At 34.9% G+C, this 20,994-nt stretch overlaps 1 protein-coding gene across 1 annotated transcript in view; it reads right to left on the bottom strand.

Moving 5' to 3' along the window:
* Positions 1-20,736, bottom strand: part of Pkhd1l1 (PKHD1 like 1) — a 155,536-nt gene extending 134,800 nt beyond the window's left edge. Inside the window, exons 1-9 of the mRNA XM_047523703.1 lie at positions 20,664-20,736; positions 18,747-18,836; positions 9,735-9,879; positions 8,719-8,827; positions 6,787-6,844; positions 4,971-5,064; positions 2,118-2,171; positions 1,522-1,595; positions 1,022-1,064 (exon numbers count right to left, since the gene is read on the bottom strand). Coding sequence (XP_047379659.1) covers positions 1,022-1,064; positions 1,522-1,595; positions 2,118-2,171; positions 4,971-5,064; positions 6,787-6,844; positions 8,719-8,827; positions 9,735-9,879; positions 18,747-18,836; positions 20,664-20,736 — 740 coding nt within the window. The remainder of the gene's footprint in view (positions 1-1,021; positions 1,065-1,521; positions 1,596-2,117; positions 2,172-4,970; positions 5,065-6,786; positions 6,845-8,718; positions 8,828-9,734; positions 9,880-18,746; positions 18,837-20,663) is intronic.
* Positions 20,737-20,994: the final 258 nt, after the last annotated feature.

Consider the following 20,994-nt stretch of genomic DNA (forward strand, 5'->3'; position numbering starts at 1 on the left):
CAATTCATTTAGGTTTGGTACATCATGGTACTGTCCACCAAAGGATTTAACATACCCAATTACCTTGACAGTCAGTAAATATTCCCACACATTTGCAAATGTTTCCAAGAGTGTAATTATCCTGCATGGTAGAGAACCCTGTCAGGATGGTAGTGATAAGATGTGGTATTAATGGTTGAAATCTTCCATCAGTCCTGGAATGACATGCTCAGGTCCTAGAGTTGGATTCCATGGATCTGCTTACCCAGTATTGCTTCTAATGGCTAAATATTCTTGGGAAAATTATTTAACATTCCTCTTATTTTTCCAGTGAGTAACATGGGACGGATAATAGTTTTCATTTTATAGGTTGTTCGAAGGATTAAACTAGATAATGCACGTAAAATGCTTAACACCACGCTTGCCACTAAAAGCTGTTATTATCTATAATATGTAGTTTGCAACATGGGTTGAGATTGTCATATTCTGATATTTCTATGAACATATGAAAGTCTTATTGAAATCAGGAAGGGGAACATCTGGAAATGAGTTCCAGTTTTTCTAAAAACAATAAATGTAAGTTATTAACATTCATGTTAAGATATACAATTGAAAGGTGTAACTCCCATCTTTCACAACTTTATTGCCTTGATTTCTTGAAAGAAAACCTTCATGAGAATATTAATGATGAGGTTTCATCTATGCTTAGATTAGTTCAAATCAAAATTTAATTACTTTAGTTATTAAAAGAATTATAATTAAATCAGAAGAGCAGCAAGAAATAAAATAACACTTTTCCATATCACAATTAAAATGTTTTATCTGTTGTTTTAGTTAGTGGTAAATTTCCAACAATTGGAAGGTCATATGTGAGGAACACATTTTGAGTAAGAAGAAGTCACTAACTCTTTTTAAATGTTAATCTGGAGGAAGAAGGCATTTAATTCTTTAATCTATGTATCTATAACCCAAAGTAAATATGTTTTATTTTATTTACCAGGTTCAATCAATTATGAAAATTATTATTTACAAAGTGACCTACCTTCCATAATCACTATCTAAGATGAAGCTGACATTGTGATGACCTGGAATTAATTAAAATACACAATCAATTAAATTCCTAATCACAGGAAAACAATAACTCTATAATGTAAAGCAGATTTAAAAGTGGAAAAAATGTGATATAAAAACTGTACTTAAACAATAGTGTCCTCAAAGAAATGAAAACTGAACTATCTTTAAAAAGCAAAATGAGAAGCATAAAAAAAAAAAAAAAAAAAAAAAAAAAAAAAAGCAAAATGAGTCCTGGGATCCTCTGGACCAAGAAAGAAGAAAAAAAAAAGAAACTTAAAGAAGTTTGCTTTAATATAAACCTTAAAAAGAAGCAAATTCATAGACGCTCATATGAAAGTGAAAGAAGCAAGGAAGAGAGGAAATAAGAAAAAAAGATAAAAACAGCAGAGTGGTGCATAGGAAAACCCCAAACAGGGAAGCAGAATCAAACACCTAGGGCAATTGGGCAGCAAGATGATAGACACTTACCAATGTAAGTTCCAGTTATCTTACAAGTCATAGAACCCATGTCTCCATTCGAATGATCCAGTTTTAGACCATACCTAACAAATCATATATTACAATATCAAATTTTATAGAGATGCTATTTGTTTTAAATGTTATTTTTCCCTGAAAATATTCCATTAATTTCAGAATATGTTTTAGGATGGAAACTGTTAGTACAACTAAAATTTCTGTAAGATGAAAATAATTCCTAGACTTCACTAAAGATATTCCCAGACAATTTCACTTAATAGTGAAATATTTTGTGATTAGCTTTGATATCACCATGTATTTAAAGAATTTAAAATATTATCAAATAAAATAATTATTTGATTAAGATAGTTCTCAAATCATCTTTCCTCATAATAAAATAAACAGTAGTTCATATCACACTACATTGGAGACACAGGTGGGTAAAAAGTAGCCCTTAACTATATAAATGAATGCTAATACACAATATAAAATACTATCATTCATACTATATTATATTTAGCTATGTAGCATTGTTAACAATTACTATTTAAATTTAGTATGTTTATCTACTATTAACTTTTATAAAGAAAGTTATTTTAATTACTTACAAATCATCAGATTGTGGTATGAGAAGCTCACAGGGCATTCCTCCAATATAAACTCTGCATAAATATTTTTATTAGAAAAGATCAAATTATGTTTAATATATTATTTCAAAATGTCCTCCTCCCATCAAGCTCACTGGCCACCTTATATATTTTTCTCTCAATCAATTAGTATCCATCTCTCATTCCTTCAAAAAACATCTAGTGAACAATCTAGTGAACATAATTATGTGTCTCTAGGTATTGGGTCATATCAGTCAATGTGGGGTTGTCCTGCTCTTGTGGGGCAGACATTTTACTGGGACACACTAACAATTCATGATATTCATAACACATTTGGCATGTTAGAAGGTACTAAGTATTACAGGAAGCACTTGTCTACCACGTATGAGGTCCTGGGTTTAATCCCCAGTACCACACACACAAAAAGTACTAAAGAAAAAGAAAACATAGAAACAAATAGTAGACTTATCTTCTAAAAGTTCAAACAATTCCAATAGAAACATAATCTTCAAATAAATGTCATACTGATAGAATGCCATGCTACTGAAGGCTCATGGTAACTAGTATTATATTGTTTGCAACACCAGAATAAACCACCGAGCTTCTGTGAAACAAATGCCAAACTCAAAATAAGTTCACATACAAACCTAAACTATAAAAAATGACTTCCATTTGCAGAGAATACTGAACTTTTAAATATACTGTTACACACAAGTCCTTTCATTTGGCCATTACACATGGTTTATAAAGCAAGCAAACCGAATTATTATACCATTATAGAGGAGCATGGATTAAAATTCTTCTAACCTCCTGCCATATTCCAATTCAATAAGAAATTTAGCAGCTAACACTTACAGGTGTTCACTACTTTTAATCCTTGCAGCCATCCCATGGTTCAGTAACTACTATCCTTCCACTTAACAAATGAAGAAATTGAGGCTGAGAGTTTAATTATGTCACCAGAGCTCCCAAAGCATTTCAGGTGCCTGGGTTCCATTAGGAGTCAATAAAGCAAAGGGCTGTGCACTAGGCAGGAAGCCAGAAGACCTTCTGCTTCTCAGATCTTGTTCATTCAGCCAAATCTCCAAATTCAGATCAGGGACAAATTACAGAGAACCCTTTATAGAGATACACACCTGCAGTGAGTGAGGGGTACAGAAGGAATTCAAACCCAAGCTCTGACACCTTACAATTCCCACTGGTGACATGCATATACGTATCTATTAGAATTTTTTCCACCTGAGCTTTTAGATATAAAGCTCCTTAGTGGGAACTAGCTCCTCTACTCATTTGCATGTCCTCTGTAATTTGTTCCTGGTCTGAATTTGGAGATTTGGCTGAATGGACAAGATCTGAGAAGCAGGTCTCCTGGCTTCCTGCCCAGTGCACAGCCCTTTGCTATCGACTCCTTCCTAATGGAACTCAGGCACAATGAAATGCCTTGAGAGTTTGGTGCCATAATTAACACAATGCAAATGCAATAACTGAGTTTCTAAGAACTTCTCATCTGCCCATTAACAGGCAAGTGGAAAAATTTCCTATGCCTATGATCTGAGGATTTCTAGAGTATAAGGGCTCAGTAGGATGCCCTCTGGTGTCCCTGTTTATTGTGAAGTTGTGATTTTTATGAAATAAGTTTCATTAATTTCCTAGCATGAAACAGAAATAAATTCCAGCCACAGTGGGGGAAAAATGAATCTCGTTTTAGAAGTTAAACTTTCTTTTCCTTGGCATCATTATGAGAAAGGATAACTAAAAAAAATCCTATCTAAGACTTAGAATATTAACCATTTATAACAATCATATTGAAGCAAACAAAATCTTTACTTATGCTCAATTGTATATATAAAACATTAAATGAGCTTCTAGTGGTTACTTTATTACATATAGGAATCAATATGAATATTTCTGGAACATCATAGCTGCATACAAATGTAATTTAATCAAGAGTCTACCTGATAGAATGCCAGACAAGTCACCTTTACTTCATTTAGCAAAACCTTTCAAATTGCTTTTCTTACAAATTTATGTATGCATATGTATGTGAGTATATGACCTTTTTATATTTAATAATCCTCTAGTTATTGCCTAAATTGTTTATTTAATTTATCTATTCATCTGTTTTATACATGTATTCCGTAAGCATGAAGCATCTTGAAAGTTATGTCATGAGTCCATGCTTCCTTCTGCAGGAAATGAACAGCACTTTCCTTCTCCTAAGGCAGGCTAAAATATCCCCATCTAACCTATAGAAGGATACTGTAGTGACAATGTTAGTTTCCATTCCAAATATGGACAATTAGGTTTTGATGTTAGTTAACTAGCCAATGTTGCATCTGGTGCACAGTTGATAAGCAGAGGAATCAAGAATCAAACCCTAGCTTGTACGTGAATTACTGACGTTTTTCCCAGTACTTACAATACACCACAGTACAGTCAGTACAGTAGAAGAAGTGCCAAATTGTATTAGAAAGCTCGGGTTCTACTCCTGACCTTGACTAAGTTATGTGATCTCCAGGCCCTAGGTATTTTGAAAAATGTACAATGAGGAAATTAAACAATAAAGTCCTCCATTAATAGAGTTCTATGACTATAAATCAATTACTATTGACCTTGCCTTCATATGCTCTCTATTAATAAAATCCATCACAGTAAAAGAAAGGAATACAGACCATTGCTTCGTGTCAATGAATCAACCAACAGTCTATTTTTCTTCCTTTAATGTGGTTAAAGAAACACACTGGCTAGTTCCATCATATCATAGTGGGTTTTAATATCACTGGATCCAATATTGTTGAAATATCATATCTCATCTGTAAGCTATAGGAATATATTTCCACATCAAAAAATTACCTCAAAATTCTAACATTTTTCCCATTTGAGCTTAGTGCAGTATTACTTCCATAGACATCAGTGAAGATTCTGCCTTGGACTGTTATTAGTGTACCTAAAAACAACAACAACAAAACACAAAAAGGTTCTGTGTGGTTCTAAGAATGTCTTTTCGTACACTTAACTCCAAAACACTAGATTTTTCCCAATAAAACCAGCATCCAGACACTTACATCTGATGTTTGCCAGAATGTTCAGCTTTTTTCAGAAAGTTCTAATAAATACAGTGAAACATGAATGAATATCTGCAAGTATTTATAAATTAAAAAGGTATATCACCAAGGACAGGTTGGATTATTTAATGAACACTGCTTGAGTCAATAGCAACTTATTCGAAAAGATAATGATTCTTACTTTATACTGAAAAATAAAACAGATCTTAGGTGAAATAAAAATTAAATATAAAAAATAAAAATTCCTGAAATCTAGGTGAAAAGTTATGTAATATTTTTATAATCAGGATGGCAGTCTTCTACAGCATAAAAATGAAAAAACAAATAATAAAGTTTAAGATTTATAGATTTGACAATAAGAATTAAGTCATCTGATAAAAAACAATACATTTTCAGAGCAAATGATAAATTCAAAAAATATTTCCACATATTTGACACATAAATTTTTAATATATAAAAAATCCTTCAAAAAATTATTAAACTTAACAGAAAAAAATGACTAGTTTTAAATTAAGCCAAGATATTTCTTCCATATGTAAGAAGAAATGCAAGTATTCAACAAGTCTAAAATAAATTTTAAATCAAGGAATTAGAATAAAGTTTAAAACATACAATATTTTTCATATAGATACTTGAAAACAATTAGTACCTACGATTGTCCAGGTGGTAGAAAAGGCAATCTCACATACTTACATTGTTTATAAACTGGTATAATCAGTTATGATTATAATAAAACACTGGAAGTTAGCTAAATGTCCAACAGGGGAAAATTAAATACCTTATAGTAGATTCAGATGCAGTCAGTGAAAATAATTTTTAATGTTTCAATTGATACATTGCAAGAATACATAATAGTGAGATTAATTTCACATTTATACATGCATAGGACCTAATTTGACCACTTTCATTCCCCAGTACTTTCCCTTTTCCTCCTTTCTCCCCTCCCCCTTGATCTCTTTCCTCTACTCTCTTGGTCTCCCTCCTATTTTTCTCTAATTGGTTCATTATAATTACACTCAAAAGTGGGATTCATTGTGATATATCTGTACATGCACGTAGCATAATTTGGTTGATTTCATTCCCCAATGCCTCCTTTTTCTCAGACCTTCCTCCTTGCCTCTTGATCCTATACTCTACTGGTCTTCCTTTTATTTTTGTGAGACACCTTTTTGTTTCTTTTTTCTCTCTAGTTTCAGCACATAAGAGAAAACAATCACCCTTGACTTTCTGAATCTGGTTTATTTTACTTAGCATGATGCTTTCCAGTTCCATCCACTTACAAGCAAATGCCTTAATTTCATTCTTCTTTATTGATAAATAGAACTTCATTGTGTATATATACCACTTTCTCTTTATCCATTCATCTGTTGATGAACACCTACGTGGTTCCATAACTTGGCTATTGTGAATTGCACTGCTCTAAACATGGTAGGCATGTATCACTCTACTATGCTGATTTTAAAAAATAATTTTTAAAAATTGATAGTAATTTTATAATCAGAAAAATGCTGTTTATAAATTTTCAGATATTAAAATAATTTATATACTGAAAAGTAAACAAATGACCACAAAACCAAAAGCATTTTAGCTATCATACAACAAACCTGGTGTTCCAGATAAAGGTGTGATGCTCATTATTGTTGGGGTTCTGAAACTTTTTGCCTGAAAAATAATAATATTAATAATCAGTCTTATCTGTTTTGATTTTATGCATAGAGTCCACTTCTTACATTGTTTATATTTCAACAATATTCAAAATGACTGTCAAAATATTTTCTTTTCTTATAAAAAATGAAGTTTAAAACACTTTCTGAGTATTTAAGACAGTTTCCTAATCCCCTAAAAATTCTCTTCATTTCAAAATATTGTTAGCTTGAAATTTTAAAGTTTACCTTGAGAAAGAAGTCAGTTTTACTGACTGGGATTTTATAAAGCAACATATTAAAAAATAATTGCTGCATAATGGACTAGGTGGTAAGGTATACAGAATAAGTAGATTTTTTTTAACCCTAAAATATAGTACTATGTGTCAATTTCTTTTGGATTACTTTATTAATTTATATTATCTAATTCTGACAATGATGTTACAAGAACCTATTTGAACCCTGAACGACAGAATTAAGCCACTTTACAACTGAGGAATACAGTGGAAGAAATCTCCCATCTCTCCTTTGGGGAACTGTAAGAGTCCTGTTGGGAGAAATAAAAAGAGAACTGAATCAACTATAGGAGTCCTTGGTCAGGGAGAATGTTAGAAATCACTGTTAAAGACTGACTTGGTTCCTGTATGTGAGAGAATTAAGAAAACCTCCAGACAATGGGTGAAGCAAGAATTCTGAGCAAGGAGAGACAATGCTTGTGGTATTTAGGGTAAAACTGAACAGTTCAGTGAAGATGGTAGAGAGACCTATTAAGAGGCTATTGCCATAACCTGGTGAACAATGATAAGATCAGTATTAAAACAAAGGTCGTATATGAAAGAAAACAAGAAGAACTTAAGAGCTGAGTCAAAAGATAGGATCATCACAGTTTGGCTTCCAGGTAGCTATGAGGCCGAAAGTGAAGGTAAGGAGAAACCAAGGATAGTAACATATTTCCAGTTTGAGATGGAGAGAAATAATCAGAAAAAAATAGGCTGAAGGAGGAATATGAGAAGTTCAGTGAACTTACGATGAATTTAGGTTGTTTGAGGGCCATTTAAGTATGACATTCAAGGAACCAAAACCTGGTTTCACATCTAGGTAGAAAAATGGGAGCCATAATATATGGCAATGTATTTGGAAATCAGAATCTTCTCAAGGACCAAGGTCATTATGGTTTTGCTCAGCATTCCATCTTATATTGGTCAATTTTGGTATTCAGTAATCCACTACTTAAAACCTAAATACTATTTTTAAGAATATATGAGATGGTGCTTAGAAAAAAATGTAGTTTTGCAAACACTTCAATTCATGCAAATTAAATTTGAGTGGCTTCTATGCTACATGCAGGTTCACTAAATTAGAAATTATATAGAAAAGATGATGGGATGAGACAGACATCATTACCCTATGTACATATATGATTACACGAATGGTGTGAATCTACATCATGCACAACCATAGAAACAAAAAGTTGTACCCCATTTGTGTACAATGAATCAAAATGCAGTCTGTAAAAATTAAAAAAAGAAATGATATGGAAAAGTAGTTGTGTTGCTATTCAAAATGAAGTGGTGAATCCTATGAAAACAGAAAAAGGGAGAATCAAATTAAAAGCAGAAATGGGAAAAATGTGTGACCAAGAAAATAATTTTAAAATATAAGTATTTAATTCATTAAAAATAATTTAAACCAGAAGTAAAAGAGATTCAATTACCATGGGACATTCAATTGGGGAAATTATTCTTAGCCACATACTAGTGTACTTTTTAAAGTGGAAAAAAAGAATCTGTCAAAACAGAAAATAAAAACCTAGTTCTTTTAAAAAAAAAAAGAAAGAAAAAAAGAAAGAAAACAAGCTCAATTATATGTAAATAAGAGGAGATCCCCACATACATGAAAGCTGCATGCCCGGCTGTTGATAAGACCTTTGCAGGTGTTATTTTCTGCAATGAGAACCCCATCCACACTGACTCTAACAGTGTAAGAATCTTCTGGCATTGCTCTGGAAGGGAAATGAAGAATACACGAGAAATGCAATAATTTTATTTAGCATATAGCATTAATGAAAAATACTGCTCCAGACCATGTTATTTTTGAAAATAAAAATGTCTAAAATTAAAATTGACTTATAGCTACATTCCATTTTACATTGCAGATGGAAGAGGTCCATCCTGAACCATTCCATGCCTAGTCTGACTGTGTTTATAGGTACTTATTAAAAAGGACAACAGGTAAAATTTTAAAATAATAATATTCATTTAAAAATAGTAACATTGCCTTGGTACATATATCATGCATTTTTTTTAAGTATCAGTCAACCCTCCTCTTAAGGAAGATTTTGCTGCTGAAAAACAGTCAGCAAGTTTAATGTAGATGAAATCCTCTGGAATATGTGCTGCTGCTAAGGTCAATACTGAAGATGTTGCAATTTAAAAAGATTTAATTTTTCCCTAAGATGCTAATAATACACATCAATTTGGGCTTGGAGGAAAGAACTTGAAATGTCACTATGCAAAATGATCATCTTTAATCTTAATAACCATGTGAAGATTTTGAGCAAAATTAATCAAACTGGACAGGAAAGCATAATTTTGGTATTTTGATGTACATCATTACAATTTAATAGTAGCCATTTATCTCCTAAAAGAGCTCAATAATGATAAGATAATGGCTCTAATAAAATGAGAAAGGATACAGGATATATTTTTATCATACCCATATGGGGAAAGAGCATTAAAATTGAATATAAAAAAGTATAAAATAATCTAAACATTATGAAATCAAACACAACTGATAACAAGAAAGATTGCTTGCAATATGCAGAGTGATGAAACTCTTAAAATACCAATATGCATAACCTATTTCTGACATGATAAGAACGATGTTATTAAAGATACTCGAAAACAGACCTAGTATAGCATGTAATTTGAGTTGAATGACTTGAGTCTTTTTCTACATCACAAGTAATTGACCGGAAAGAAGAAACTAATCGCACACTGTTTCCCAACTCGGCGTTATTAACTCCAAAGTCAAACTGGTTTGCTTGAGAAAAACCTGAAAAGGTAAAAACACTCAATTATTATTAATGGAATTCTATTTTTACAGATCTGACAATTGTAATTCAGTATCAAATAATTCAATGTATAATAATAAATTGTTCTGAAGTTAACTGTTAACCTACTGCATATTTTTCCCATGATTATAATCTTCTTTGGTAGCACAGAAATGGGCTTTTAATTTATTTATTCATAAAAGCATTAGGGCAGAAAACACACGCATGCACGCACAGACACACACACACACCATCACCACCACTACCACCACCACCACCATCAGATGCTGATGCCGTATGTGGTGGGGAAACTACTATTTGAAAACAATGGACTATAAGGCCTAGAAAGAGTTGAGGAAGGCTGTTTTATAAGGGATGGGGTCTCTTCACATTCCTGTAAAGCAAGACTTAGATGAAGACTTGCAAGGAGACAGTTTAGTTAGGGAGAGTAAACCTTGAAGAAAAAGAAGCCAGCATCACTGAGGACAACTGTGGCTCCATCTGGTTGGAATTTCTAAGGAAAACAGAGAAGGTCCTCTGAATAAAAATATCAATGGCAACTTTTCCTACATTTTTGGGCTGCAACACAGGTATATGCTATGTTGATTCCAATGTCCTAAATCACTGTATCACAGAAACTCTTAAGACAGTTGACAAACACATGTGAGAACTTCAAGCCAGAAGGTGGAAGCGAATATTGAGTCAAAGTACAGAGAACTATTTGCCATAGCTGTGGACTAGAGTTAAGAACAAGAGGATGTGAGTCTGAGTATAAAAGGCATCTAATACTCCTTACACAGTAAATGCCTGCTTATACCCTACATTTTAAGCACAATTCATCACCAAGTCCGGAGTCAGTTTCAGTCTGATGAACAGCTGAGAGTTCTACTAAAGAGTTAACACAAGAGGGTTAGTGTGACAAGCTGCAGGTCACACTGCCACAAATGGTCCTGAGTCTATAATTAATATTCACAACGTCTCCTCTCTATCACACATTATAGATTTACCTATCATGAGCAGTGAAGGTAATGGAGAAGACAGTACCCTTCATCTGTGAGAAATCTGAACCCTTCATTGCCTTACCCTTGTTGTGTTGTGGTTGCTGCAATTGCTTATTCACAGTTATCACTGGGTATGCAAGCCAAGAGATGCCCCATAAATACCCTGAATACCAGATACATGCCTCACTTCTGCATCAAGCAAAAACATTACCTCTTCATGATAAGCAAAATTTATTACCTCTAGTAGTACACTAGATATTCTAGATGAATTCATACTAATTAGGTGGTATCGACAGTTTCAGTTCAGTTCATAGCTCAAATTATGATTCCTTGTGGAAGGTTTCTCTACCTGGAAACTCAGACTACAAATACAGCATAGCCTAAGGTTGCAAGTAGAGATGGCACAAATTCAGTTTCTGGATCACTGGGAGTGATGGTGAAGGGAAGCGTTCCTTTGTGTCCAGGTCCGTGCATTCTATCTATTGGGAAACATCAGCATATATTTTCATGGTTCAATGCACGTGGAGTATGATGGACAACAGCAGGTCATTCACAGGATATTGTCCACAACCTGGCATCTTGGCAGTGGTTTAAATTGGCTCTTCTATCATTGTATTAGACTAGATGTTTCAGAGTGACACAGGTTTTGTGGTCATTATCACAACTTTTTCACTATTAAATGAAAATACTGTTCAGAGACAATACTTTGTGGAATTCTATGACAGTAAGTCTAGTTCCACAAGCTCTCAGAAGATGGTGCTGGCAGAAGCAGAATAATTGAAAGAGATGACAAAACCCATATCTGGAGTAGGTGCCAGTTCCAGTGCAGGTAATCTCTGGTCTTTTCATGAGAGAAGGGAGTGATGTAATCACCTTGTCACTTAGTAGCTGGGTGGACATCTTGAGGGTGGTACCCTCCTAAGAGCTCAGTGTTGGTCTGTGCTACTGGCAATAGCAGTAGGTTGTTTGTTCTTAGTGGAAGTAAGTCCATGACGTTGGTCCATGCATAGCCTCCACTCCACGCCACTTTCTATGGGCCCATTGTACAAGCACTGAGCTGGCCAATGAAAAAAACTCCCAGATGAGTTGTCTAGGCAATCTTCTTGTTGCACTCTTCTGTGGGGGATGCTATAGGAGAAAACTTGAGATATGCAGATTGGCATGCTTTATGTTCAACTGCCATGAATCCCTTTAGCTTTCTCTTTCTAAGACTTTCTTGTTTCTGATCTACCTATCCTGTTCCTTTCAGATCCTGGCCCATTTGTCATTAACCACTGCCTAGGAATCCATTACAGCCTTACCTGGAATGACTTTTCCCTCCATACAAAGTCACTGACTGTGTGTGCTGCTCATAGCTCTTCCTACCCAGGAGGTTGATAGTGGAAAGCAAGTTAAGAGGCCAGAATGACTTCATAGCATCTATTCTGAAATCAGAGGTGATGATATGAAGATGTTAAACAAGACATGGAAAGTATATGGTATAGGTGGTCCTGGAAACTCTTCAGAGAGATCTCGAAAGTTTAAGTGCATTTTGAATAGAGGGAACAAAATGTGCCAAGGCCCTGTGGTGGGACCATATGTGTGGATTCAGATATGAGCAAAGTGTGGTTGGAGAAGGAAGAGTGAGAACAGGTAAGAAAGCAGATCAGAAATGGAGGTGTTTCAGTTATTTTTATGAGTGGGGAACCACTGGGGGCTTTAAAACAGAGGCACAGTATCATCAAACTTACACTCCCCTGGATTCACTGGCTGCTGTTCTGAAAATAGCCAGGGGCAGGAGTGGACCTGCTTTTTTAGTAAGCCATGGAGAAATGGGTGGGACAGATGTTTTGGCTGGGATTCAAGAGAAGATTGAAGAACTATAAGTAAAAAGAATAAATACTGGTCACACTTTTCAGGAATTTACTGTAAAGGGAAGCAGAGAAATGAGGTGGTAATTGAAGAAGATGGTAGAGCAAAAAGGTTAATGATTCTGCTTTTACTTTTTTCAAGTAGGTGAAACAATAGTATGTTGCTATGCTAATGGGAAGGACCCAAATGGGACAAATGAATGTACATGAAATGTAAAAGAGCAAAAAATTATTTTAATCTTACTATATATGAAAATTCAAACTACACTTGGAAGTAGACATTGATTAATTATTTTTGTGCCACATGAAAATATTTTATAGTGTTGAAACAATATTCACCTTTGAAGTAAAACACAGATGAGATCAATTGGATAGTATCCTATTAATTAAAACCTACAATTAAATATCCTTCTAATAATAATGTTAAAGAGGTACCTACACTACTCTAGTTTGCAGAGAATAGCATATAACTATGAAATAATCTACAAGTATAATAGTTTATAAAGCTAAATTTGTAAACAGCTTTTGCCCAGATTACTTCAAAATCTAAAATTTGTGAAGTCTGAAGTTTAAGAATTGTACCTTTAAAGATATATTTCTATGACTATTACAGGTACTTAACATTAGATCACCATTTTGGTCCACAAGATGTCTAATACTATTTTTGAAACTATAAAAATTTCTTTTACAGTAAAATATTTGCATTCGTTATATATAAATTTATAAACCATTTCAATCTCAGAATGCAATTACCTACAGACTGTCTCATCCCACAGAATAATAAACTTAACCTTGGTAAATTAGAAAAATAAATAAGACTAAAGGTGCAGATTTAACTTTTTAATTCCTGTTTACAAACTATTTATAGTGCTATAAATGACATAAATATCCTATTTATAACACTGTAAGATATTTTTAAGGTATTACCTTAAAATTCTGGGATTCTCCAGCACATTTCAGGAAAACAACCATTACTACAATACAAGCTTTGTATGAAATGGTTATTGAAGTGACAGAATTGGACTGGAAGACATTTGTGATGGGACTCCTTTTTAAATTACTGAACATTTTCAGTGTTTTTCAAAGGCCCATTAGATAATATGAATACAAATATTGTCTAGTTTAGTATAGGACAGGAAGTAGGACTTTCCTGAGCTAGATGTTTATCAAATACCAAAGACCCCAAATTCCCACTGTGGTAAAGCTGCCTATATGGGGACAGTGATTACAAGGACGGGTGACAGTTCTGTTTCATGGATAGGGTCCATGCTTCAGACCCTGACATCCTGGGTTGGAATATTAGCTCCAGCGCTTCCTTGCCAGTACGGCCTTGAGCAAGTTATAAACTCCCACAGTTCAGTCTCCTCATCAGAAAAACCACCCAAACCTACCTTATTAGATTGTTAGGAACACAAAGTGATAACTTACGTATCACACTTAACAAAGTGCCTGGCTCAATAAGATTTCAGGGAAGAGTTTATTAGATAATCTGTTCTTACTAGTCATAAAAAAAAAAAATCCTGAGATTTAGGTTTAGCATCAACGTCCCATTTTCAAAATAACACAGAATCAGTAGTTGGGCAGTTAGGTATTGAGCCCAGGCTGTGGATGTCATGTTCTTACTCCAAACCTTACCTTTATAGCTCTATCCTATCCTTCCTTTACATGTGGGAGAAGTAAGCAAAAATGCAACAAAGGGTAGAGATTTTGATAAACAGGCTCCTCAAAGGTTAAACCTTAAGCCAGTAACTCATTTCACATAAACTGATACGAACATATGAATAAATTTTACATATGAAATATATGTGCACTGAATTTGCAGATTTGAAAGTAGAAAGACAGTTTCTACTAAAATGCAACTGTGAAAAAAATACATGAAAACAGCAAAGAAAGTCACTCTTAAACACACTCTTTTGCCAACTTCTGCTTATCTTTGGAGTTCACATTGAGTTTGGAACACACAAAAGGACTGCTGGCACCTAACTAAAGAATGGAAAATTTTACTTGTGGTGTGGTACAGGATGTGATATATATATTTATTTTTCTATTAGGTATGTGACACATCAATGATAGCATAACACAAGTTTACTCTTCAGCAATGGAAGACCTGTAAAAGTAATACTAGCCAAGGATTGTTTTTAGCTTAGGAATAGTTATGTCATATCTATCTATCTAAATTCATATCTATCTCTCTATGGGAAATATGAAGTAAATAAGATATACAAGTCTCTTAATTTTGCTTGAAAACACAATAGAGGAATATTCCTAATTTTAAAACTAATTCCAATGAGGTAAAATGAAATACAAATAAATTGCTTCTAAAAAGAATTTTAATTTAAAACTAAAACTCTAAACAAATAATGGGTACAAAGAAGACACCTTTGGAAGCCCTCCAAAGCACAAAGATTACAGGAAGGGTTGGGTGTACCTTGGAAACAGAAATTCTAAGTTGAAGCTTCAGAGGGAAATTCCTGACCCATTGAAATGTTCTTTTCTTCTTATTTTGAAGAAATATTGGAGACAGGAATTGCCAGGCACACAAACCTGGGTCTCCTGATAGCAGCAATCCAAAAGTAACACCCATGCTGCTATCATGGAAAATGTCAGTGTTACTCAACCAGGGAGTTGTTATGTACAATGCATGCTGTTTTGGTTTCTCTCTCTCATCTCTCTCTCTCCCCCACACCCTTGAACAAAACTGGGAATGTAGAAATGCACTGAAAAGTTGTAACATTCAAACCAACTGGGAGGAAAGACACAGCTGATTAATGGAAGATAACCTCTAAAGAATGAAAACAGGCTTATAACATAAATTCAAAGAATAGCAAAAATAAAATAGCTCTAATATATATATGATGGATATCTTAGATATATTTTCTTTTAAATATTCACAAGAGTCCTAAAAGATAGGAATTAATAGCCCACTTTACTGATGAGGATAGCCAAGGCTCAGAGAAGTAATTTTCTCCAGTCATATAAGGTGCAGTGGCAAACAGATTTGAAAGCCAGACTGGACCAAAGGCCACATCCTTCCCATAACATAAAATTTATATGATTTAATACTTCAATTCAGCAAAAAATGCATGTACCAGACAAGGGAAACAACTAGAAAAACTAACCAAAAGTAAAACGTTAACTCTCCTCATCTTACTTTTTTTAAAAAATTAAGATTAATATCAAGGAAGACTATTGAGCATGGCTACAAAGTAACAAAAGCAATATAATTACAAATACTCCACAACTCATTCTTTCTCATCAAATAAGTCATCTGAGAAGGACGTAAAATTATTTCTAAGATCATGCCATTGCTTAAAACACTTCTGTTTTGACGTCTTAACTGTAAAATCATATATCTTTGGATCCTTAAGCAATCTTTTTTAAAAAAATATTTTGCCTTTAAAAGTCTACATGGTGTTTGGAAATAGCCTAAAGAAACGTAAATACTCCAAAGTGTTAGCAGCAGATTTTCTAGTGGGTGCAATTTCACGGAACTCAATTTCCAAATCAATAACTTTCTATAGTATTTAATTTTTACAATGACTTTTATAAAAAATAAAATATTTTAAAATCATACTGGACCAATATTCAGGTAATCATCCAGAATTTACAAATACATTTGGAAAGTGGTTTTGATTGATAAATTAGTGCTGCATGCAATTATAAAAACAGTATTTCTCAATCAGGACAGCACTGCCAAGTTATATGAAGGTATTTTCTTAAACTCTTTTCCAAATTCATTCATGTAGTCATAGTAGCTCTGATGTGTTTTGTAAATTTATTATCATTGCTTCATACATCTTCCATATATATCGTGGGCATAAACAACCCTATATTAAAACCTATATTTATTTTAAAACTGTGTTATTGAGGTATGATTGATAAATAATAAATAAAAGAACTGTATATATTTAATGTACTATATACAACTTGTTCAGGTTGAAGATAAATATATATCTATGGAACCATTTTCACAAGTAATTCCATAAACATATTCATCATCTCCAAAAGTTACCTCCTACCCTTTACGTTATTTCTTAATTTTTTGTTCTAATAAGGACACTTGATGTAAGTTCTACTTTTCTTTTGTACCAGGGAACCCAGAGGCACTTAACCACTGAATCATGTCCCCAGCAGAACCTCCATCTCCCCTCGTTTTTTTTTTTTTTTTTTTTTTTTTTTTTTTGAGACAGGTTCTCACTTGGTTGCTTAGGGTCTTGCTAAATGACTGAGGCTGGCTTTTAAATTTCTTGCCTCCTGCCTCTGCCTCCCGAGTCACTGGGATTCCAGGCAAGCACCACTACACTCAGCCTAGCAAAATTTTAAGTATATGTTACAATATTGTTAATAGGCACTAGGATGTACAGTAATTTCTAGGACTTCACTCATTTTTGCATAACTGAAAATTCATACCCTTTGACCAATACCTCTGTTCCCCCTTCTCCAGCCTCATGCTACTCTCTACTTCTAGGAAGCAGTAAAAACAGTATTCAGACTTAGCCTCTGAGAAAGATATACATCAACACATTTTTAATCGCCTACAATGTGCAATTAAAGCAGGGAGAGGGAAAACCAATCAATGTGAGGGTGCAGATGTCTGCTGTTCAAACAGGATTTCACTCTTCCATAATTCTCCGCCAAAAGCATTCAGAAATTGGGACTGACAGGAAAAGTGTAAATTCACTATCGCACACTTGGTGCTTCATTGAGAGTCCTGAGCCTTAACTTCCTCAGAAGGTCCAAAAAACAGCAAAGATGATAGGTAGAGTAACAAGCATACCTTTCTAAAATGCTTTAAGAATGGAATGCTTTACTTTCCATATTCCTACCCAAGACTGAGCTGGATCAATGTACTTAAAACTCCAGCCATTATTCTTAAATAAGAAAAAGTTCAGCTTTGAAGACAGGAGGAAATAGCTGGGTATTTGGGGTTTCTTTAATTTTAATCTGGACATTTCTCTCTCTGATGACATTTAAATTCCAGTTTAAAATCCCAGTAGCCACCAAGCACATCATCTTAGCAACAATTTACAATATAAGGAAAAAATAGTTCAAGATGTTTAAAGTAATCTTTAACAAATACATTGTTTTGAGTCTTAAGTCTAGAAAAGAGCACTTTAACCCAAAATATATTTTTCACAATTCAGGCACATAAACTATTTTAAGAATATCATTAAGAGATTGGATTCTATAAACTATTAGAAATATCAAAAGATGTATGGATATATATGGCAAAACAATGAAATATCTTGCTTTGTCAATTATCTGACTCCAAAAAACTCCCTTATTTTAAAGACCAAATGGTATATTTTGCTAATGTTTTAAAAATGTTTCTTATCTTTCAAAACTTAAGTGTCTGAATACTACTATCATTTATATTTCAAATGTCTTTTGGCTGACAGAACCTCATATTTTTATTTAATCCTAGGAGCAGTTTCTCATTAAATATATTTGCTGATTGCCTTCTATATTTTCATTCTAAGATCAGGCAGGGGGAAGGAGAATCATACATAACTTATGCCCTGATGAAGCATGTGATAGGGGTTAGGTGGCAAGAGAAGGGATCCAGAGTTTTTCTTTCTATTGCCTTTTATCTTTCATCAACATTCTACTTCTTTATCATCCTTTCTTTGTGTTCTACCTCAACAGCCCCAAAATATTTTATTTAATATAAAAAATAAGTTAACTTGCTAATAGACTCATGAAAGGTAAAGCACAAAATTACAGAATGGGGCTAAAGATATTCCTTTCAGTTCAGTCATAAAAATCCAGATCTTAGTGTTAAGCGAGGAATAACAATAAGAATTCAGATGATCAGGTTAAGAGTTTGGGGGATCTTAAAGAGGTTAGAATTTTACTGCCTTGGCCAAGTGGAGAAACAATGTTAGTGGGTTTTTTCATTTGTTTGTTTGTTTTGTTTAGGTACTTGTTTTGTTTTGTTTAACCATAAGTTCTAAATGTGAAATAGTATTCCTTGGCACCTGTACAGGCACACAGAGACACACACACAAGGAATTATACCTTCTCCTTTGATAGTCAGCTTCGTTGCTCCATTTATGCTGCCATATTTAGGTAGTACTTCCATGACTTTGGGGACTACGTTAAAGTCATCTAAAAGATATGAAAGTGCAAAGAGGTAAAATAATCAAGTTCTTCATTTCAAGCACCACATTTTGTGCCACATATCACAACATCACAAGAAAAACACTGTGAATATGATAGGACTAAAAGTAAATACATACAGGTTCTATTTTGGGCCCTAATAACCAATGACTTGACAGGGATTAAGTCATTAACTCAGTTAATATTCACCAGCTTTGTGCAAAGTACTATCTTAGCTACTCCAAAGAAGAATAATACAAAATCATTTTCATCCTTCTTGCCTATCCTATTATAAAACACTTATTAAACCTTTGCTAGACTTGGCAGCCCACATGGCAGCAAACACTGACACAGAGAAGTAGATCATTATAAAAGCACATAAGAAGTGCAGTGCTACGTAGGCTGAAATAATCCAGTTATAAAGAGGAAGATAGTGTGTTTAAGAGGAAATTGTTTGCTGTGACAGGCTGAGACTTCAGGAAAGGTAATTTCTGGGATCTTTCCAGTGTTTTGATGATGCTGAGTTTTTAGTGCAAAGGCCAGTAATTCTCTCAACAAACTAGGTTTGCTTCCCAGGGATACAGCAGTGCATTTCAGTCTTAACTTGTTAAAAGTTTGGCTTAGTACAGAGTGACCGGTAGGAACAAAGGTTCCTAGGTGACTCAGAAGGAGCATTTCACAGTATAGTTTGGGCTATCCTGGTTTCTAGAAAGAAGGGATTTCCCTGCTGCATGTTGGAGGAAAAATATGAATTCATTAACTTGGTCCTACCATGAAGAAATATGAAGGAGTTCGACCCAGGGGGAACTGCCTGAGCAAACAGGGGGTGAGCAAGCTGCTTGTTCTTTGGAGAACTGCAAGCACTTCTTAGATATATCTTGAAGAAAATCTGACTAGAAGTGCTTATTTCCTCCTTAAACTTCTTGTAATTTAAATAGAATTTAAAACAATTTCTCAGAGTAGGCTGAAAAATTTAAGGAGGGAAACAAAGAAAGGTCACAGAAATTATTAATTTTTTGAAATGGATGTATGAGAAAAGGTTAAGGAAAAGGTTAAGGTTAAGGAAATTATGATTGGTAGTTCATTGGAAATTTTGTAGTGAGGACTCAATCTATAACAGCAAAAGTTCTCCAACATAAAGAAGATCAGCTGCCAGCCCCTAGACCCAAAGCGTCTGTACTTCCGGTCTCTTTTTGCCAAGAGTTCCAAGGTGTTCCTCCTTCCAGTACCTTGGTAACTCCAGGCAACAGACAGACAAGACTAGCGAACCCCAAGGAGGGAGCAGGATCCTATCTCCAGACATTGCTGTGTCTATCTCAAGTTCATCCTCCTTATCTCTGCAGACAACTCCAATTTCTTATCTTATCACTCTCTTCCCAGCCCTCTCCTGGGTATTACTTTGAAGACACAGGGTAGCTGGCCTGGAAGTGACTGACAAGTATTGCCCTCCTTCAGTGGGGAAAAAGATCCAAGAAGAGTAAGGGAAGAATAACTCAGGTTGTGTCTGCCCACCCCTCTCCCCATCTCCAGCACAATTTCAGTTTCTTTTCAGTTATTTGAAGGGAGGTTCCACAATTCTAACAGCAACACTGATGAATTAAAAACTATCTCTCATGCACTCTCTGTATCTTTCTCTGTCCCTTCTCTGTCGCTCTGTCTCTTTCTGTAACTTTCTCTGTCAGACCTGGTTCTCAGGTCTCCAAATTGCCTGGGTTCCGCACCCACAACCTGGGTCCAGAGCAGGTGCCAGGTGGTCCCACCTCTCCTGCGACCTCGCGAGCAGGGGTCTACGCAGACCTCTTCTTATTTGCCTCCCTAACGCCCTGACTGGGTTACCTGTGTGGGGATCCGCGGCACGCAGGAGCAACGCCCAAAACCCCCAGGTTCTCAGGAGCCACAGGTGTCCCATCGCAAAGCCAGTGCTGCAGAGTCTGCGCCCGCCGCTGGCAGAAGCTGCCAATAACTCACGCTCTGGAACTAGCTCTGGGAGCGCAGGGGCCCCGCCCCCGGTTCTGGGGCTGCGCCTTTGGAATTTGCGCGCGCGCGTGCGCACCCTCCGCCCCCGAACCAAGAATCTAACCGGGAAAACCAAGCGGGCCCCGGGCCAGTCTGTAATTATCAGACTTCTGGTACTGATATCCCATGGCCATCTTGGTAGGTGTAGGGC

Source organism: Sciurus carolinensis, chromosome 1, assembly GCF_902686445.1.
Source record: "Sciurus carolinensis chromosome 1, mSciCar1.2, whole genome shotgun sequence".
In the NCBI taxonomy this organism is placed as follows: domain Eukaryota; kingdom Metazoa; phylum Chordata; class Mammalia; order Rodentia; family Sciuridae; genus Sciurus; species Sciurus carolinensis.